Below are 22,379 nucleotides of genomic sequence, written 5' to 3' on the forward strand. Positions count from 1 at the left end.
CATTTCACACCATTGTTTGAAAAGGAGCAGCAGAGTTCTGATGCCCTAACCAATAACACAACTGAAATGCCTTATCGGCTGCCATTTATTCAGATTGTGGTTTGTAAATCAACTTCATTTTGTCCACCCCAGATGTACAGATGTTTCACTACCCTTAGAGCCGGAGCACTCAAGAAAAATAGGAAAGAGTGGTGGAAGTGGAAAATGCTGTTACACGAAGCAACTCACTTTTTGTTAGTTAAATGTATAAAAGGGCGTGAGACCAAAGCAGATGGACTTGAGATGCAGATCAACCATATAATTGGATGGCAGAATAAGCTGAAGAAGCTGACTGCCCTATTTATTTTGTAGAATAATTGTGTCCTAATTTCACTTCTCTCTGGCCTTGTCCTATTCTACCACTAGAAGTGCATTTATTCCATTGAATCTATATTAATCATTTTAAAGATGTACTAAAATCCCCCCCATTAGCATCTCTCGCGCTTGCTTTTTTGGAAGCGCGTCGTGTTTTGACGGGTCTACAAGTGGTTATTGGCCTCCAGTGCCCAAGAGGCTATTCATTTGAGACCAGGCAATTGGTTTTGAACATTACTCTGAAATGCCAACTAGCTACTGAAACAGGCCCAATTGCAGTTCTTTCCTCCATCATTTAACCATAAATGCTAATTAGGTACTGGACATCTGTTCGCAGCCAGCTAGAAAACCATATACTTAGATGACTGAAACTAATCAATTTACTCCTTCAGGTGATGCAGATGAAACTGTATATTGTTGCACTGATTGCTCAGAAAGGGAGCTTTTCTAGAACATCTGCCGAGGTTGTGCTAGATGGGCTGGTTGACAAGAGTGGAGATATAAAATGTGGAATGAAAGCAAAAGAAGCGCTCACTGCGATAGCTGAGGCATGTTCCCTCCCTTGGACTGCTGAACAGGTTAGTACAGCTGGAATGTTTGATTAGTTTCAAGTAGGTAATAATTCAGTTCAAATCTAAATCTTGGGTCAGGCAGCATCGTAGAGCCAAAGTGTTGACTTTTGAGATCAATGTCCTTTTGTTAGAACTTGGAAGATTGGGCAATTGGACAGCTTCTAGTCATTTACAAAATCAGACAAATACAAGTAAAGAAAGCAAAAACTCAAGGAGATGAACATGACTGCACCTCCTGAATGAGGTGAATGAATATTTCATTTGAGAGAAGAGCAGAATTTCAAGATGTACATTGTAAGAGTAATGGCAGTAAATTAAAAATTACAGCTAAAAATGAGGTGGGAATAGTTCATAGCATTGAGGCTTTTTTGAGATGTTGCTACATTTTGATGGCTAACCCCAGATCCTAACTGCTGCAGAGACTGACCATTTAGAACCAAGATTGAATGTTTGATTAATACAAAAAGTACGCTTGTATTGATTTTTTTGCTACAAATAAAAACCTAATTAAGGCAATATTTAAATGTATTAAGTGTTGGATCCGCTATCAGTTTTCATGTTTAAAATGTTTGCAGGTTGTTGCTATGGCGTTTGCACAAAAAAATCCCAAAAACCAAGCTGAAGTTTTAAACTGGTTGGCAACTGCTATCAAGGAGTTTGGGTTTGCTGGGTAAGATTGCTTTTGAGCTCAAACTCCTTTCGAGTGATTTGTGTTACAGCTGTTTTAATTACTTGATTCGCTTCACTTTTGAATGTTAGAAATTTCTGAACGTCATTAGATTGAATCTAACAAATACTTGAGAAAAATATCTTGATTTTAATGTTTTGGAGGCTCGACATTTTGGCATTACAATTTATTAACTTCAGTAAGCATGCTTTAACTGTGCAGAGTAATTATAGATAACCCTAATTTGTTGATTGCTGGCTACTTTTTGGAATTCCTTAATCTTTTGCTAATTTTTTTTGCAGGCTAAATGTGAAAGCTTTCATCAGTAATGTGAAAATTGCATTGGCTGCAACAAATCCTGTAAGTAGGGCTGTGTTTATAATCTGTTTTATGCATGTTGCAACTCTGGCTCCTGAAATCTGACTCCTTTTACCGTTACTGTAGGCTGTACGGACATCTGCAATCACTTTGTTGGGTGTGATGTACCTGTACATGGGAGCACCGTTGAGAATGTTTTTTGAAGATGAGAAGCCAGCTTTGTTATCTCAAATTGATGCTGAGTTTGAGAAGGTAAATTTCACACAAATATGGAGTCTTCCCATTCTTGGTTCTTTGTTGTCCTCTCTTACTTGACTCTATAAAAGGTAGAACACTTCTGATTGCAGAATGCTAGTTTAGCATTTTATGAATCAAGATTGCATTAATACTGCAAATTGTTTTTTGGTTGTATTAGGGTCCAAAACCAGCACCCCAAATTACATTAGGAAGCCAGACTAGCTCCCAGCAATTTTTTTGGCATAAATGGAAGATAAGATATTTCCTTCCAGAAGTGATTCCACTGCCAAAGTAGGGATTTTTTTTATAGTAAAACAAGCTTTATTTAATATATTTTAAATATAACAAATGAAGCAGCTTAAGTATTAACAGTTGAACAATCATTAAAAATGAAAAGGAAGCCTCTTTAATTTCTAACTTATCACTGTTCCAGTTCCAAATAAGCAATAGTCTCTTTTCAGACTTAAATGTCACTTAAATACAGTTAGCAAGTATAAACATATTTGCTGTAATGAGTGTAAACTGTATTGAACCTTTGTGAGAAAATGAGCATCAGAGCACAAGTCCATTACCTCCTAAATAAATACTTGCACGGTTAAAATGAGTAATTGTCCTGCTTTTATAACATGTGAACTAAAGATTTTCCAGACATGTTGACTAGAATAAAGCTGAATATTTAAACATTCCCTTTTGAACATAAAAACTATATATCAATTTCATGACTATCGTCACAGTTGGGTAATTAAACCATTCGTTGCTTGTGATGTTTTAGTAGTAACATCTAAAATGTTAGCTCAATGCTAGCTTTAAAAAAAAGTTAAGCCTGTTTGGAGGTCACAAGTAGAACTTGCAAACTCTTGTATTCGCAGATGCAAGGGCAAACTCCTCCTGCTCCAATCAGAAGACTGGTTAAACGTGATGCTGCTGAAGAGGAGGTCCCTGAAGAACAGGATGAGGAAGAAAATGGACATATTCAGGATCTCTTGCCACGAACTGACATAAGGTCAGTTCATTTTGGTCCTGAAGCGTCAAGTATTTTTGCTAAATTTTGTGTTGAAAAAGCCAAGGAGACCTAACTGTATTGGGCCCACTATTTAACCCATCTAGCCAATACAAAGTAATCAACAAAGCCAGGAGGGCATTGTCACCCATGAAATCTTATGGCATTAGCTCAGAAGCAAGAAAACTCCCTGCTAGTTACCAACTACTGCCAAGACTCGCTGATGGCATAGTATCCCTCCACGTTGAGCAACTTGAAGAAACTGAGGGTAGCAAGGGTACAAATATATGCTGCGTGGCTTCAACATAAATCAAAGTGACTCAGTAGCACCCCCGCTGATGGGTCCTAAAGGCTTGACCATCTCGATTTGCTAGATTGAGATTCAGTGGAGGCTGAGGAAAGCAACAAGGGACAATGTACTTGGCCTCATCCTCATCATTCCACCTGTTACAGCTGCATCTGCCCATGATTGCTGGTGTGACCACTGCGCAACCCCTGTGGGGATGAAGCAAGTCGGAGCTGCACTCATCCAGGCAAGGGGAGAGTATTCCATCATAATTCCTGAGTTGTGTCTTGGGTCCTGGAGAGGCTTTGGGGATCAGGAGGTGAATTACCTGCCACATGGTTCTGAGCTTCTGACCTTCTCTGGTAGCCACAGTATTTATATGGCTAGTCCATTCCAGTTTCTGGTCAATGGTAACCCTCAGGATGTTGATAGTTATGGATAGAGTGATGGTAATGCCAATGAATGTCAAGGGGTAATGGTTAGATCCTCCTTGGAGATCGGCACTTGAGTGGCGTGAATATTACTTGCTACTTGTCAGCCCAAGTCTTGCTGCATTTGAACGTAAACTGCTTCAGTATCTGAGGAGTCACAAATGGAGCTGGATATTGTACAGTCATTAGAAAACATCCCCACTTCTGACATTATGATGGAAAGAAGGTCATTGAAGTAGTTGAAGATGGTTTGCCTATGACATTACCTTGATGAGCTCCTGCAGTGTGATTTGGAGCTGAAATGATTGACCTCCCCCCACCACAACTCTCTTTTGTGTCAGGTATGACTCCATAATTTCCCCCTGATTTCCATTAATTTCAGTCTTGCTAGGGCTGGTTTTTCACAGAGGGTAGTGGGGGTATGGAATGCTCTGCCAAGCAAGGTGGTGGAGGCAAGTGGCAACGCTGGAGGAGTTTGAGTTACTTAGACAGGCACGTGAGTGGGTTGGAGATGGAAGGATATAGGAGATTGTTTTAAATAAGGTTCAGTAGCATTGGGATGTCCCTGGTAATGTACAAGGATGTGGAATGATACTATTGTTTTTCTCTTTAATTCACAGGTTTTAAGTCGGTCCGCCTTGTTGTCCAACGAGGGACATACACGCGATGGGTCGTACAAGGGCTGCTCTTGGATGTTCAAGAATAGCCTAGTACTTCATGTCGTTAGTGTACGCTTAAACTGGACCAGATGCTGGGCAACACGACAGCTCAGTGACTATCACTGTTTGCTGTGCAGACACATGAATTTGGGCCAGTGTCTGTGGGAGTTTGCGCATTCTCCCCGTGCTTGCGTGGGTTTTCTCCGGGTGCTCCAGTTTCCTCCCACACCCCAAAGGTGTGCTATTAGGCTGATTGAAGGTAATAAATTGTCCCTAAATTAGTTTTCCCTCAATGTGGAATGCCATAAGCATAGGTCATGGGTGGAGGGGGGGGGGGACTGGTAATGTTAAAATGGCGGCGCGGGCTCGTTGGGCCAAAGTGCCTGTTTCCTGGGCTGATTTTGTTCTTTGTTCTTGATGTCATACTCAGCCGAATGCTTCCTTTATATCAAGAGCAGTCACACTCGCCTCATCTCTGGCATCGTTGTCCATGTTTGAACCAAGACTGTAATGAGCCTTGGAACTGACCACCCCTGGCGAAACCCAGACTGAGTATCTGAGAGCAGGTCTTCATGTGGAGTGAATCAACTTGCTGAAAACTGACATCTGTGATGCTGGGGTCTTCCAATGGAAGCCATGTTGGATCATCCACTTAATTCTTCTGGCTGAAGATTGTTGCAGATGTTTCAGCCTTTTGCATCAGTTGTTGAGCTCCTGCAATTTTTGAAGATAGGGTTATTTGTGGAGCTTTCTCTTCCAGTGAGTTGTTTAGTTGTCCACCACCACTCCTGGATGTGGCAGGACTGCAAAGCTTAGATCTGATCTGTTGGTTGTAGAATTGCTTAACTGTGTTTATTTCTTGCTGCTTATTCTACTTGGCATGCAAGTACTACTGTTGTAATTTCACCATGTTGGCACCTCATTTTTAGGGATGCTTGATGTTCCTGGCATGCCCTCCTTCCTGCACTCTTTGAACTATATTTGATTTGCTGGCTTGGTGGTAATAGATTGGGGGATATGCTAGGCCATGAGGTTGCAGGTTGTAGTCAAGTACAATTCTGCTGATGGCCCACAACACCACAGGAATGCCCAGTCTTGAGTTGCGATCTGGTTGAAATTTATCCCATTTAGTCTGATGGTAGTGCCACACATGATGGAGGGATATCCCCAATGTGAAGATGGGATTTTGACTACACAAACGTGATCACTCCTACCAATGCTGACAGATTAAGTTGTGGCAGGCAAGTTGATGAGGAAGAGATCAAGTATGTTTTTATCTTTCAGTTCCCTCGCCACATGCTACAACTCCAGTCTAGCAGCTATATCCTTTAGGAGCTGCCTGTCTCTGGCTGTGAATGTACAATTCAGTCACTCTTAGTGATGGACATTGAATCCTCCAGTCAGAGTGCATTCTGTATCCTTCCCATCCTCGGTGCTTCCTCCGAGTGGTGCTCGTTGTGGAGGAGTACTGATTCATCAGCTGAGGGAGGGTGTGAATGGGTACGTGGTAATCTGTAGGTTTCCTTGCCCATGTTTGACCACAGTTACATGTTCAATGGGAGAAACAACATGTAAAAGAGCTAAACAATCTTAGAACCAAGGGCTCAGATCGAAGCCTGCCATATCTAATGAATGTTGGTGGTCAATTAAACAACTAACCGGAGGGTATGGCTGCACAAATGTGCACAAACACTCCAATGACAGGGCAGATCTCCACTGGTTGGTGTCTCAGCTAGAACAAAGGAATTTGATTGTTTGAGGTCAGTCATCTCAGCCCAGGATATTAGTGCAGAAGTTCTTTAGGGTGGTGTGGTAGGCCCAACCATCTTCATTCACTACATCAACGATTTTCCCTCCATCATAAGGTCATAAATGATTGTGTATTCAATACCATTTGCAACTCAGATACTGTAGTCATCTTGGAACAGTATTGCTGTTCCTTCATTGCTCTTGAATCAAAATCCTGGAACACCCGTCCCATCAGCACTGCAGATATGTCTATGCCAGATGACTGCAGAGGCCCAAGATGGCAGATCAACAACAGCTTCCCAAACGATTGGGAATGAACGACAAATGTTGGCCTAGCCAGTGATGCCCACAGCTTATAAAAGACTTTCAAACGACACGAAGGTCAGTGGTGTTGTGGATGGTCTGGAAGGATGTCAAAAGTTGCAGCAGGACATAAATAGGATGCAGGACTGGGCGGAGAAGTGGCAGATGGACTTCAACGCGGATAAATGTGCAGTCGTCCATTTTGGCAGGACCAACGGGATGAACGAGTACACTATCAAGGGCAGGAGTCTTAGTAGTGTTGAAGAGCAGAAGGATCTTGGGGTCCGGGTCCACAGGACTCTTAAATCGGCCTCGCAGGTGGAAGAGGTGGTCAAGAAGGCGTATGGTGTGCTGGCCTTCATTAATCGAGGGATTGAGTTTAGGAGTCGGGAGGTAATGCTGCAACTTCATAAGACCCTTGTCAGGCCTCATTTGGAGTACTGTGCGCAGTTCGGGTCGCCTCACCATAGGAAAGACGTAGAAGCTATTGAAAGGGTAACAGAGGAGATTTACAAGGATGTTGCCTGGACTGGGAGGCATGCCTTATGAAGTTAGGTTGAGGGAGCTGGGTCTCTTTTCCCTGGAGAGACGGAGGTTGAGAGGCGACCTGATAGAAGTTTATAAAATGTTGAGAGGAATAGATAGGGTGGATTCTCAGAGGCTATTTCCCCGGGTTGAAATGGTCGCTACGAGAGGACACAGATTTAAGGTGCGGGGAGGAAAGTACAGAAGTAATGTTAGGGGTAAGTTTTTCACTCAGGGTGGTGAGTGAATGGAATCGGCTGCCGTCAGTGGTGGTGGAGGCGAACTTGCTGGGGTCTTTTAAAAGACTTCTGGATGAGTATATGGGGTTTAATGGGATTGGGGGTTATAGATAGGTCTATAGATTGGTAGGTGTTGATGTGATCGGCGCAACTCGTGGGCCGAAGGGCCTGTTTGTGCTGTAGTGTTCTATGACAAGTATTCTGGTCAAATCAAATCTATTAACCTGCTTGTTAAGGACTTGATGGATTTTAATTAGATACCTATAGGTATTGGGTGGATTTTCTGTATGAGAAGAATTTGATAAGGCATTTTAATCGATCTTTATTTTTAAATGAACAGTGACAAGATTACGTCAGAGCTTATAGAAAAGCTGGGAGATAAGAACTGGAAGATCAGAAAGGAAGGTTTGGATGAATTAAGTACAATTCTAAATGAGGCTAAACTTATTCAACCAAATATTGGAGAACTTCCAGGAGTACTGAAAGGACGGCTAAATGACTCAAATAAGATTTTGGTAAGTCCTTGTGTTTTAAAAACTTCGGTGTATTTAGAGTCACGGGTTTACAGCATGGAAACAAGCCCTTTGGCCCAACTTGGCCAATGCTGCCTTTTTGTTTAACCACTGAGCTAGTCCCAATTTCTCACATTTGACCCATCTCTCTATACCCATCTTACCCATGTAACTGTCTTAATGCTTTTTAAAAGACAAAATTGAACCTGCCTCTACTACCACCTCTGGCAGCTTGTTCCAATCACTCAGCACCACCTGTGTGGAAAAAAATTGCCCCTCTGGACCCTTATGTGTATCTCATCTTAAATCTATGCCTTCTAGTTTTAGATGCCCCTACTTTTGGGAAGAGATGTTGACTATCTAGCTGATCTATCTCCCTCATTATTTTATAGAGATGATCTTATACCAACCTAAGTCTCCTATGCATAATTCTGTATTTCCTTCTCTCTTGTTTGTTTACCTAGCTCCTCCTTTAAAAATGCCTGGCTAATTCAACTTGGTTTGGTTTTTGAAGTATTAAAAGCAACTGTTAATTTTGCATGATTCCAGCTGCTAGAATCTGAGATGGACGGTTATTTGATTCATTTGGGATTGTATCCAAATTTTAAACAATCTGTTTCCATCTTTGGTGGTGCGGTGACTTGATTGCGTGGCTATAGCTGCGAAAGCTCTTCTGGAGGACAAGGGACAGTTTTCATTTAAACCAGTATTGAGGTTACAGACTGATGGGGAGTTTCTTTGTCTGTCCCCCAAATATTCTTCCACATTCCTTTGTTCAAGAATACTGAATTGGCAGTCTTGAGTTCCATAAATGACCACTATTGATGTAAACTTGGTCTTTGAGTGTTAAGCAATTTGAGAGTAGACTTAAGACATGCATGCTTTCTCAATGATCATTAGATATAATTTTGAAATTTAAATTTTCCCAGTCAAGGACAGTATCAGCTGATTTTTATTTTTCAAACTTGCAGAGACCTTTTCTGCATCCTTGTGTAACTGAGCAGGTTGGTTGAGATGAAAATGATTTCAACTTTCCTGCAGGGATCCAACCTGATGCAGCATTTACAACATGAGATAAAAGTTAGCTTTGACAAAAAAATGTCATTGCATTCCCCATGGGCAAGCTACATGTGATCTTGGTATTTCTCCAATGATGCTATGACACAGAATATGACATCGTAATCCACATTTGAATTAAACTGAATTGTAACAAAGGCTTGCATTTTTAAATTTTTGAGCATCACCTAGAATGCAGACCCTCTTTCATGCTGCTGAGCAATCAGAATGGAGAAATACCTTAGCTGTAGTTAACCTCATTTATTGGTGTAAAATCTTGTGTTCTGCATTTTTGAAACTTTGCAGATCTGAACCTGTTACTTGATTCTCTTCAGGTTCAGCAAACACTTACAATCTTACAGCAGATGGCAACTGCTATGGGGCCACATATTAAGCAACATGTGAAAGTCCTGGGTATACCAATTATCACGGTGTTTGGTGATAGCAAGGTAAGAGTTTAAAGATTAAATGAAAGTAGTTGGGACTGTTCTGTTTCAAGGGGGCTATGATTACAATATGCAAAGTGTTCTAGGCCAGTTAAATAGAATTGAACATAATGTACAGCAAGATATTCGGTCTATTCTGTCCATAGTGACCTCATGCCCCATTTGCTTCCTATCCTCCCTCTGTAAATTGTAGCAACATAACCTTCTGACTTCAGTTGGAATATGTAAGAGTAGGATTAAATGAAGGAAACACCACAGATGGGTAACTGAGAAGAGGTGTTGGGGGTCCAGGTTGTGTGTGGTTGATCGTGTCAAAAGCTCCAGTCAGGATGAGAAGGACAAGGAGATTGTGTGCACCACTGTCACAGTATGTATATGGAATATACAGTGCATATAAGGTTATTTGGTGCAATCAGTCTACGGTAGTGGTTTGCTCCACTGAAGTCTTCTCCCTCGTCTAATTATTGGCACAATTCTGCATTCCCTTCTCCCTCATGCTCACCCAGCTCCTCCTTTAAAAACACCGAGTTATTTAACTCAGCCATTAATAGTGCATTATACACTGAGTAAAGAGGTTTCTTCTGCATTCCCTGTTTGACTATTATTCATTTAAGGGATGTGGGAATCGCTGGCTGGGTCAGCATATATTGCCCATCCCTAACTTCCCTCCATTTCCAAGAATATTTAAGAGTCAACCACACCACTGTGAGAGAAAACGCTGGAAAATATCAGTAGGCCTGGTAACATCTGTAAGGAGAGAAAAGTTTTGAGTCCAGGTGACCCTTTGTCAAAGTTAAAAGGCATAGAAGGTGGGAGATATTTATACTGCAGGGTGAGGGAATGAAAAATGAGTCATAGTCATAGAAACCAGGGGAAAAGACTGCTAATAGCTGTCCAGAGAATAAAAGGTGTGAATGGCCAAATAGCAAAAAAGCTGTGACAGACGAAGATGTTGGAGGAGGGGAGAAATGGGACAGAGGTAGAATATAGAAAAGGGGAAGTGGAGGAGAAAAAAGGTAAGGTAAGGGAAGGGGAATGTGGAGTTGGGGGGGGGGGGGAGAAATGGGGTGTTCTCAAGATCTTAATGGTTTTCATCAAGTCATGTCTTATTCTATTAATATCTTGATACTTTATTGTGACTGAAGTGTTTTAATTTTCTGATGCCTGAAGTTAATTCAAATCAGTTAAATTTGTGTCAATGAAACTGCTTTTTATTTTACTTCTAAACCAGGTTATTGGAGTTGATATTGGTTCAGATTGAGCATTTGTTTATATGGGTTAAGTTTAACTCCAATTTGGCTTGCCATTTTACCAAGGACAGAGCCACCCCGTCATAATGTGATGGTTGGGATCCATAAAATGTTATCGCGAAAAAAGCAGGGTCGCGCTAAATCAGAGTTGAGGAAAATCAACAACAGGCCAGAAATCTGGTTCACCCATAACGTGTTCTTAAATGACCTAACAAACTGTAAAAAGAATTTCTGAAGACTGGACAACAAACACAGCTCTGCCTGTACTCTAAGCTGCAAAGTACTGTTGGAATGAGGAAACGGCTACCTATTTTCTCACCACAGTGACTTGTATTTTTAATGTTTTAGTTAATGGATAGTTTTAAAAGGAAGTAAATGTGCTTTGTTTCACAAACCTCAGATCTTAATTCTTGAAATACGCCATGTTTCCTCAGTGGGAATCGGGATTCCCCTGCAGTCACCCCATAGATTCTGCAAATCGGCTGTAGACTTGTAACCTCTCAACCCGCATCACCTGCAGGTTCACTGTCTACCTTTTAACAGTTGTGGATTGATTTGAGACCTGGGCAGAGGGAGGCGGCACTTTTCATTTAACTTGGCCTCCGTCTCTTTGTTAACCATTCATCCGCACTGAATTGTAAGATTGCCAATTGGACCTTGCCCTATCATTTTTGGAAGGTGGAGAGCTATGTGCGTTTGCACACTTTGCTTCTTTCCAAAGGAGGAATGGTGAATATAGTGGAAAAGACATTATTAGGTATTTGCCCTTACACACTCTCTCTTGTAATTAGATAATTAATGCCAGAGTATTATAATGTCCAACACAGGCACCAGGACACTTAATTGGTTAAAGGTAGAATTATTTTCAGTAATTATTTTTAAGCACCTTATTTTAATCAGTGATGTTAGATATAATTTCACAAGCTGACATTTCTAATATTATTGAAATAAAATCATCAGAGTGCTGGGAATTGGAAATAAAAGCAGAAATGGAGAAACAGACTAGAAAACATTGGAGAGAGCAATAAACGGGTCCGATGTTTCATCGTGTTATATCTGAACTCGCGCTAAATCGGGGTTTCACTCTATTCTCAGGAATTTTGTTTCCTTTTGAGTTCATAAGTCAACATTTTATTGGTGTAAATGTTAGTTTTTGACCAGATGGAATGCATCCCAGGGTTCTGAAGGAAATGGCAGAGGTGATAGTAGACGCCTTAGTGATTATTTACCAAACTTCGCTGGATTTCAAGGAAGTGCCGGAAGATTGGAAAACAGCTAATGTTTCGCCGCTGTTTAAAAAAGGTAGCAGGCAAAAGGCAGGGAATTATAGGCCGGTTAATTTCACGTCTGTTGTTGGAAAAATGCTGGAATCTGCCATCAAGGAAGAAATAGCGAGGCACCTAGAGAAGAATTGTTTGATAGAGCAGACGCAGCACGGATTCGTTAAAGGGAAGTCGTGTTTGACAAATTTATTGGAATTCTGAGGATGTGACTAGTGCGGTAGACAGAGGGGAACCGGTGGATGTGGTGTTTCTCGATTTTCAGAAGGCGTTTGATAAGGTGCCGCACAAAAGGTTGCTTCAGAAGGTTAGGGGGCATGGAGTTGGGGGTGAGGTGTTAGTGTGGATAGAGGATTGGCTGTCTAATAAGAGGTAGACAGTTGGTATCAATGGGTGCTATTCTGATTGGCGGTTGGTAACTAGTGGAGTGCCGCAGGGATCGGTGCTGGGGCCTCAGCTGTTTACCATTTATATAGATGATCTGGAGGAGGGGGCAGAGTGTAGGGTGTCGAAATTTGCTGATGACACAAAGATGAGTGGAAAAGCAAATTGTGCGGAGGGTCTGGAAAGTCTGCAGAGGGATCTAGATAGGCTGAGCGAGTGGGCGAGGACCTGGCAGATGGAGTACAATGTTAGCAAGCGTGAGGTTATCCACTTTGGCAGGAATAATAGTAGGAGGGATTACTATTTAAAGGGTGAAAAGCTGCAGCATGCTGCGGTGCAGAGGGACCTGAGGGTCCTTGTGCATGAGTTGCAAAAACCCAGTCTGCTGATGCAGCAGGTGATCAAGAAGGTGAATGGGATGCTGGCCTTTATAGTGAGGGGGATAGAATATAAAAGCAGGGAGGGAGGTCTTGCTGCAACTGTACAAGGCACTGGTGAGACTGCAGCTGGAATACTGTGTGCAGTTTTGGTTGCCACACTTGCGCAAGGATATTTTGGCCTTGGAGGGAGTGCAGAGGAGGTTCATTAGGCTGATACTGGAGATGAGGGGGTTGGACTGTGAAGAGAGACTAAATAGACTAGGTCTGTACTCGTTGGAGTTTAGAAGGATGAGGGGGGATCTTATAGAGACGTATAAGATAATGAAGGGGATGGATAGGATAGAGATAGAGAGATTCTTCCCGCTCAAAGGACAGCAGGACTAGAGGGTACAGCCTCAAGATAAGGGGGTGGGGGCCAGCAGTGTAGAACGGAGTTGAGGAGGAACTTCTTCACTCAAAGGGCAGTGAATCTCTGGAATTCTGTGCCCGTTGAAGTGGTGGAGGCTACCTCGCTGAATATATTTAAGACACGGGTAGATAGGTTTTTGGTGGGCAAGGGGATTAAGAGTTATGGGGAGAAAGCGGGAAAGTGGAACTGAGCCACTTCAGATCAGCCATGATCTTATTGAATGGCGGGGCAGGCTCGAAGGGCTAGATGGCCTACTCCTGCTCCTACTTATGTTCTTATGAAAGTTAATAAACTTTTGGAATAAATACCAGTTGCCTAAGTCCAGCTACCTTCAAGAAATAGGTTAATTTTAATTGCAAGTTTGTGTCGTAACTTGAAGGACCGTTTGTTTCTCAGAGTAATGTTCGGGCAGCAGCGCTCTCAACTTTGAATTCTTGGGTTGAGAAAACGGGCATGAAGGAATGGCTAGACGGTGAAGACCTTTCGGAAGAGTTGAAGAAAGAAAATCCTTTCCTCAGGCAGGAGGTAAACCCAGGCTACCTATTAGCTTAATTTGAGCATTTATCTGACCAGAATGCTTACGTTTTGTTTATTGCTTAGTTGTTAGGTTGGCTGGCAGAGAAACTACCTACACTGCGATCTACATCCCCTGATTTGATTCTTTGTTTGCCTCATCTTTATTCTTGCTTGGAAGACAGAAATGGAGATGTCCGAAAAAAAGCCCAAGATGCGCTGCCAACTTTCATGATGCATCTTGGTTATGAAAAAATGGTTAGGGCTGCTGGCAAGTTGAAGGTATTGGTTTAATTTTTTTAAAATGTGAATCGTGATTATTTATATGTGGGATTTATTTGCAAATTCCAACTGAACTGATCGAATATCCTTATACACTTGGATTTGCCCAGAGAATCAGGTGGTTGTGCCTTTCATGCCTATTACACATCAGGAGAGCGTTTAGGTAATTGAAGCTGCCACGTTGAGACTTGGAGCATTCCATCTTGCCCTGATCGGCTTTCCACCTTGTACCCACCAAGAATTTGAGCTCATTCAAAACTCTGCTGCCCATACCCTAATTGTCACGAAGCCTTGCTTCACCATTTGACCAATATCTGCTGATTTTTTTTTTGTTGTTGTTTAGTGTGCCATAGTCATTTAAATTTATTTGTTAATCAGTGCTACTCAATATAAATGTTGTAGCAGCAAAATTTTTGTTTTTGCGTTTTAAGTGTGAAATTCTGAAAATGCTTATGGAATCAGTATAACTACACATGGTACTTTATTGCTTCTTACCGCAGCCTACATCAAAAGACCAAGTGGTGGCAGCTCTTGAGAAGGCTCAAGCTATTGTGCCAGCTAAACCAGCAGCACCAGCTAAAACATCTTCAAAATCTAATGCAACCAGGCCATCTAGTACAGGTAACAAATGTCTTCACCTATTATTCGTTACTGAATATAATAGTCTAATCTTTTCTAGCCTTGCTGCTCCCTTTCACTCTTATTTTGCAGACCATTAAATTCATTGTCCAATGTATAAGCTCAATACATGTTAATATTCCCTTTACAAGCAAAAACTTCTACACGTTGAGATGGGATTTTTAACCAAAACGGAAATATTAGTGAGAGACCTAAATTTCCTCGCTGTTAAATTTTATATGCTGTAGTTCAGTGAGTACCTTCCCCCTCAAACTCCATTTTTGAATATGAGAATATCAAAAACAGGGAAAATATTTGTTCTTTTGACCCTACTCAATGTTAAGATATCAAATTAGTATCCAACACTACAATATTTTAGATATAAATATATACTCCACTATCTTGCCCAGTAGTTTGAAGTGCTTCCCTCATTTAAAAGATTTCTTTTACCGAGATCCACTCTTGTTTCTTGCTAAGTTTGTTTTTGCTAATGTTGTTTTAGTTGGCTTGAAGTATTTGTGTTGCACAAGTCCACACGAATACATTGGTAACTTCAATGTGATTTCCTTGAGCTTCTCCAAATCTTTTTCTTCTTGCATGTCTCATTTACGTGATCCACAATCTGATAAGGAGGGGATAGCTTGATCTTGGGATTGGACATAGCTTGGCACTACATTGAGGGCCGAAGGGCCTGTACTGTGCTGTAATGTTCTATGTTTCTCTGTTTCTAGAAACACAGAATTAAACTTGACGCTATATCTTGTTTATAATACCCACAAATACAAATATAGATGACTTAAAACTATGTTTCCTGGCGTCCTATGCATGTCATATCCCTTTTGAGGTCAGTCATTTAAACTGTGACCCTGTTCTTTCTGTATTGCAACAAATTGTCTGTAATGTTGTACAACCTCTATTTAAATTTTGTAGTATGTTCTATATGCATAAACAGTGCATAGTGTTCCTTACAATTTATACATGCCTATCAATTTCTTTGCCAGCCTCCGTGCGTGCACACAGTGCCACCACAAATGATGATACAGATGCTATTGCACTTAAAAACGACCCTAAGAAGAATAAAACAGCTGGGTCTACTGCCAAAGTCAAGGTAAGCTTTGTTATAAATAAATATTTGGAAGTATTTTTTGTTTTTTTTTTCATCAATTGGGAGCCACTTGACTTCCCTCGGACTGTCTTCCGCTGTCCCTGCTCTTTCATTCAAGCTGCCTTCTCACTGCTCCCACCTTACCTGTTCCAGAGGATCACCGAGGTATTGCTTGTTCCCCATGGGAAGAACCATGTTGTAGTTTAACTGCAGTTAATGAAAAAGACATCTGAAAGAATAATTGCACACACATCTATTAGTTGAACTTGAATGTAGAAATTTGATTAACTATGGCAATGGATAAGAAATTGCAAACATAGCAAATTCATTCTGTGGTGGGGAGGGGACATTACTAAATAGGTTGCCCCAGATCTTGGTATTAGGACCTTGATTAAAATAACTTGCTTTGAATTTCAGTCAACTCCTTTTTTGTTCACCTTTATTTGCCTTGCATTTGATTCTTTCAGTATTCAGTTGTGCCCTTTAAGTTATAGTCTGTATTTTGCATTTATATTCCATTGAACACCAACTGCCTTTTTTTCAGCCTTTATAAAAGATCCTGAGCCAATAAATCAGTGTTTGAACTGAGATCAATAGTTAGATCTTTAAAATTAATTGGCCTTTTATAATGTATTTTTGGATAATTCGAGATATTAAATTCTCTTGTAAAAGCAGACAGCCATGTATTAGTCAAACTAAAGTGGTCAGAATCTGGAATTTGCTTAATCTTCAGTACATTTAACATTTCCTGCTTATTCTTTTCCATGAAGGCATTGTATAATTTGTTCCACTATTTGTAAAGTACCCTCCCTATACAACTTAAAATGTATTGTTATCTTGCTAACTAATATCTGATACTTGCTTGTAATAATTCTACTTATTAGCTAACTTTGTTCTCATCCTTAGCTTAACAATTACATACAGATTTTAAAATGAGCACCGATTACAAAGTACACTTTAAGCTGCAATGGCCTCATTTAATACTCAGTCACCTTGTGCACTAAAAAGGACCGTGGTAAGATGCATTTCTCTTTGAACCCAAAATGAATTTCTGTGGATTTCTCCTCAAGAATCCCCCTCCCCCAGCTGATTCTTTCACCATGGATCACCTTCACTGAAATCCAGCTTCCACACGTGGTTCCAAATTCCACTTTCAAAAGTCACACTTTCAAATCATTTAAATTATCCTTTTCCTCCTCTGCTTCCATCAGGGTTTTGCACTTCTTCTCCCTTCCTGTTTCCTTTGTCTTCAAGATTTTTACACAAAATCCATGGTCTGGCCACCAATTTTCACAATTATTTCAGATCATGCTTCCCAAACTGCAGTAATTTCTCACATACTTTAGTGCCACTGCAGGTATCTTTCTGACCTTACAGAATCCAATGACTTTTCAACTCCTGTGACTACTGAACAGTAATTTGTCCCAGTTTCCCAAAAATGCACTGGGGAATCTATCTGGAAAGTTTCCAGCTCACAGTTTACTCAGTAATCGTCCAGAAAGGTTAACTTCCCCTGGGCAATTGAGCTACACTGGGAACCATTTGGCAGAGATTTAAATTGCTGCTGCTCCTACTTTTCACATTCATAGTTAATCGAGTTAAAAGGCAAAAAAAGTTTGATTTCAGCCTAACTATTTTTAAGACCTAGTTACAGCAGCTCATGCAATAAAAATGGGGGTATGCCTTCCTTGCTCTGCTCATATTACATTTTGCTGCTGACTCAGGATGGTGGCAAGATAGGCACTTTACATTTTAAGTGCAGGAATTGGGTATTGAGTAGCAATCCGCCACTGTTTGCCACTCTGAGAACATTGTAGAGCGTGGATGTTGTGGAGTATTATGTAGGGCGCCTGTCTTATTCCTGGCCTTGCATTGTGTAATGTTCCATGCCTTTATTCAAGCAGTTTAGTATATGCAAGTGTTGGTGGATATAATGGTTTTGTTATGAAGTGATTTTATTTTTCCAGCCTGGAATTGGTAAGAAAGTGCCAAGTAAGCCAAATCTTAAGGATGATGATGATAAATCAGGACCAATCTTCATAATTATTCCCAATGCAAAAGAGCAGCGAGTAAAGGATGAGAGAGCTTTAAAGGTGAGATTTCGAACCATCTTTGTCCCTTCATTTAAAATGACTTTTCTGGGTAATGTTGCCCAGCAATTCAAAATGACTTCCTCTATTCTGAACAGATTCAGCATTGTAGAATGATTTTAATGGATTGTACTCCAAAACACCTTTGCTTTGAATTATAAAATTGTACTTGGATGTATGCACAATGAAAGCTGTGCTTGTGTTTACAATAGGTGTTGAAATGGAACTTCACAACGCCACGAGATGAGTATACAGAGCAACTGAAAACTCAGATGTCTAGCTGTGTAGCCAAGTGGTTGCAAGATGAAATGTTTCATCCAGACTTTCATCATCACATTAAAGCTTTAACAGCTTTGCTGGAGGTAAACAGATTTGAGAGGGATAAGAAAGGAATTCTCCAAATTCATCTAACATACTTTTTTTCTTCCTGCATTTATGTCCAGTGATTTTTGTTTTGTTTAATCTATTGATTTATGCGACTTAGTCTTCTACTTGTCCAGTCACAGCTGTTTTTATGGTGTGTATTTAAAAGTTTGTTAAATATCAAATTTTTTCTGTATATTTTTTAATTATATGCATATCAGTGTTTGATTGCATACTAGGGAACATTATTTTTAAGCTTTTTAAAGGAGTCGTTTTCTGGAATTGCCAATTTAGCCTAGCTAATTCCAAATATTAAGGATGGAAGTTTCTAGCACAGTAATATTGTTTTTGTACTTGCACATACTCATTTTAAATATGCCAAATCTGATGCCCACTTTCAAACCTGTGCAGAAATATTTCCCCTGGCTGGAGGGTCTAGAACATGGGGTGACATTCTCAGGATCTGAGGAAGCCGTTTAGGACTGGGGTGAGGTGAAATTTCTTCAGTGTGGTAAACGTATTGAATTATGTACCACAGAGGGCTATTGAGGCCAAATCACCATACATTTAAAAAGGAAATAGATTTCTAGACTCAATGGGTATGAGGACAGCACTGGAGTATGACATTGAGCTTAGAGGGTCAGCCATGATCATATTAAAAGAGCAGGCACAAAAGGCCTAATAACCTCCTACTCCTATATTTCTAAGTACAAATATCATTCCAATCACCTGAACTGCTTCCTGGTTGTTTAAAATATTTGTAGAATTTTCACAGGCTATTCCCAAAGCATTGACATCAGGAGACACTGTTTTGGGGAGATTTTTTTTTGATAAGTGTGGAAGTTGATATCATAATCATAGAGGTTTACAGCATGGGAACAGGTCCTTTGGCCCAAGTTGTCCATGCTGACCCTTTTATTTCAAACCCCATAAGCTAATCCCAAATGCCCACATTTGGCCCATATCCCTCTACCCATCTTACCTGTGTAACTATCTAAATGCTTTTTAAAAGACAATATTGTACCTATCTCTTACTATCTCTGGCAGCTTGTTCCAGACACTCACTACCCTGTGTGAAAAAATTGCCCCTCAGGACACTCTTGTGTATTTCTCTCCCCTCTCACCTTAAACCTATGCCCTCGAGTTTTAGACTCCCTGATCATTCTGACTGACAAACTAGAAATACTGCAGAAAAAAAGTTTACTAGGATGCTACCAGGACTTGATGGTTTGAGTTACAAGGAGAGACTAGGTAGCCTGGGACTTTTTTTCTCTGGAGTGTGGAAGGCTGAGGGGTGATATTATATGGGTCTATAAAATGAGGAGCACAGATCAGCTAGATAGTTAATATCTTTTCTCAAAAGTAGGGGAGCCTTTTTAAAAAAAAACAACCACCACAATTAAGCCGATGGAATGATATCTATATTTATAAAGTGCCAGAGGGATAGTTTGATAGTAATTGGTATCATCATGCTGTTAAAAGGGTACTTGGAACAAATATGCCCGTACTTTGTCTGCTGCTTGGTTCATATTTGTCACTCAAAGGATGCTGTTCGAATGGAGAACTATACGGCATTTCCTTTTTTATGCATTGCTGAATGCTGCTTCTGGATTTTCTCACTTCGCTGTGCACCAGAGCCCATCCGAAGTCACTGTTAATTTCTGCATAAAACATGCCCTTGGCCTCAGTTATTGTACGGTAGGTTCTGGCTCATTAGCTCAACAGTTAAGTAAGTTTAATTTGTTTGTGCTTTACCGGTTTTTGAAAATGGATCTTATTGAGGTATCGTCTTTCCTCTCCATGAAAATCATTCAAAAAATTAACTTGTAAGAAGTTAATATAGTTGATTATAGCTGCATCTTAGCAGAGTTTTTCAGGAGGCAGAAAAGTACTTTGGAGAAGAAATCGTTTTCGGGATTGAGGGTTTCATGTGCATCATGTTACTTGCAGCTTGGAAGAGTCAAGGGAACAAGATCTTATGGTAACTGTTGGATAAAATTGCATTTTATTTTCTCTTAGCACTTGGAAAGTGAAACAGAGGGGACTGTTGCTTGCCTGGATCTTATCTTGAAGTGGTTGACGTTGCGGTTTTTTGACACCAACACAAGTGTACTGATGAAAGTCCTGGAATACTTGAAGCTAATATTTACTGTGCTGAGCAAAGAAGACTATCATCTAACTGATAACGAGGCCTCTTCGTTTATCCCATACCTAATTAACAAGGTAACTTGCTATTGAGTTTTTAAATGGAATAAACTTTGCACTGAAGATGAGAATTGATCAAGGATTTTAAAGCAGTGATATACAATAATGTATTGGAATACTTCAAATGCAGTCCATGCACACATGTACTGGACAACACCCAAGCTTAGCTACTCAGTGGCAAGTAAAACTACAAAAATTGCACAATGATCATTTTCAATGAGAATCTCACCACCTCTCTCTGCCTCAGTGGCATTACCAGCACGGTTTGTCCCAGAGCAACATCCTGGCAGTCACCATTGACTAGAAACATAACTCAACCAGTTACATATAGGAATGGGTCACAGACTATTTTACCATTGCGTTGTGCCTGTTTTCGGGCATGGAAACTTGGTAAAGTAGGGCGTGAGGCAAGTGGCGTGATGCATGCCTGTTCCTCCTTTACCAAGGCCTGAAAATGGCCACAATCGGGACTATGCCCAACCTTTCTGGCACTTCCCCCTTTATCACCGCATTTGCCCGTTCAGAATCAGCACAAAACAGACATGCTCCACAAAGGCCCAATTTGGGCACTCCATTAGTGAGGAGGTAAGTGATGAATAACCGACAGCTCGCCGCTTGAGATTGATAGAGGGGCACGATTGGTCTGGGGGGAATAAGGAGGTCAGTAATGTTGTGGGGATGGAGCAATATCTGTGGGGGGCCAGGGGGAGTCATTATCTGGCCTTAAATGATGCGGCAGGGGAGCAGCATTCCATTGTGTTTTTCTGCGCATGTGCAGTTACAAGCGGCAATTGGAGCTGTAGGGTTTCGGGCGCATTTAAGCCCTGTGCACAGGCTTCTGCAGCGCGATTCGGAATTATGGGGGTGCCTGAGAACAGGTCTAAAGTCGGATCTGAAACACTCCCAGTTTCAAATCCATCCTGCACTGAGAATCAAAATGTAAAATAGGGTCTTAGATGTGCTTATGGTGAGTGACGCACTACCTGACAATTGCAAAGCCTTTCTGCCATCCACAAGGAACAAGTCAGGCGTATTGGAATATTCTTCAATTTCCTGGATGAGTGAAGCTGTGACAACACTGAACTTCGACACCATCCACCCTATCTGCCATCCTTAAACATTTGCGACCTCCAGAATAGCATACCATGACTACAATGTGTACTTTCTAAAAGATGTACAGCAACATCTCATTAAGCCTCTTTTGACAGAACCCCAAACTTGTAACTAATGCCAAAAGATCAAGGGGAGCAGCACATGAGAATACCATCACCTGAAAGTTCACCTCTTAAGTCTCTATTGCTGACTTGGAACGTACTGCAATTCCTTATCATTGCTGTACCAAAATCTTGGGACTCCCTCCTTAACATTGAGTGAACCTTCACATGAACTGCAGCAGTTGAAGAAGCTATCTTCATGAGAGCCTTGAGGGGTGGGTGCTGAATGCTGGCTTTGCCTTACGTCATGGAAATTATTTTTAATTTACCAGAAAGATAAAGTTCAGAATGTACTTATATAGATAAAAGTACCATAGTTGGATTAGGACCATCATTTTTGGAGTCAAAGCACATTACTTGTGTCTTAAAGTAACTGCGACAGAAATTGAACAGAAAGGAAAATCTATGAGATCTTGTGAATCAAATTAGTTGGAGGTTTGTTAAAGATCAATTCCAAGAAGTAGAACTCTAGGATTTGACGTCATGGTTCTGCTAAATGTACTAATTAGGCTACCTGCCCTCAGCGTAGCCAGTAGGATACTCAGCCAGTAAAGAGTATATTCCACCCCATGCATTGAAAGTGGTTCTGTTTTTCTGCTATGAAGCAGTGTGTGGTGTTGAATGTGTTGGACAGGGGAAATTTCAACCAACGGCTGGGATGGGAGAGGAGGATTCTGTGATCGTTTTTATCAGATCTCGAGCTGGGATTTTATTGTAGAAATTGAGCTGGTGGTTTTTGAGCCTTCTAAGCATTGTCAAAAATATGCATATATTCTGCATGAAGCTTTTTTCAGAAAACTCAAAAGCTGAATGGTTCCTTTTATTTAAAATAGCCATTTTGAATGGGACTAGTAGATGATTATTGAAACCAGATATTTCATAATGAAAATTCACTATATTTAACGGGTGCATGCAGTCAAACAACAGGTTAC

At 40.7% G+C, this 22,379-nt stretch overlaps 1 protein-coding gene across 3 annotated transcripts in view; it reads left to right on the forward strand.

Moving 5' to 3' along the window:
• ckap5 (cytoskeleton associated protein 5) overlaps positions 1-22,379 on the forward strand; it is a 131,942-nt gene that overhangs the window by 58,334 nt on the left and 51,229 nt on the right. For all 3 annotated transcript variants that reach the window (XM_080189866.1, XM_080189868.1, XM_080189869.1), the window contains exons 17-30: positions 747-932; positions 1,502-1,596; positions 1,896-1,953; positions 2,038-2,163; positions 3,018-3,151; positions 7,681-7,855; positions 9,244-9,357; positions 13,454-13,582; positions 13,658-13,852; positions 14,353-14,473; positions 15,472-15,578; positions 17,543-17,668; positions 17,878-18,027; positions 20,048-20,251. In XM_080189866.1, coding sequence (XP_080045992.1) covers positions 747-932; positions 1,502-1,596; positions 1,896-1,953; positions 2,038-2,163; positions 3,018-3,151; positions 7,681-7,855; positions 9,244-9,357; positions 13,454-13,582; positions 13,658-13,852; positions 14,353-14,473; positions 15,472-15,578; positions 17,543-17,668; positions 17,878-18,027; positions 20,048-20,251 — 1,920 coding nt within the window. The remainder of the gene's footprint in view (positions 1-746; positions 933-1,501; positions 1,597-1,895; positions 1,954-2,037; positions 2,164-3,017; positions 3,152-7,680; positions 7,856-9,243; positions 9,358-13,453; positions 13,583-13,657; positions 13,853-14,352; positions 14,474-15,471; positions 15,579-17,542; positions 17,669-17,877; positions 18,028-20,047; positions 20,252-22,379) is intronic.

The sequence above is a fragment of the Carcharhinus amblyrhynchos genome, chromosome 6, assembly GCF_965287045.1.
Source record: "Carcharhinus amblyrhynchos chromosome 6, sCarAmb.v2.hapA, whole genome shotgun sequence".
Taxonomy (NCBI): Eukaryota; Metazoa; Chordata; class Chondrichthyes; order Carcharhiniformes; family Carcharhinidae; genus Carcharhinus; species Carcharhinus amblyrhynchos.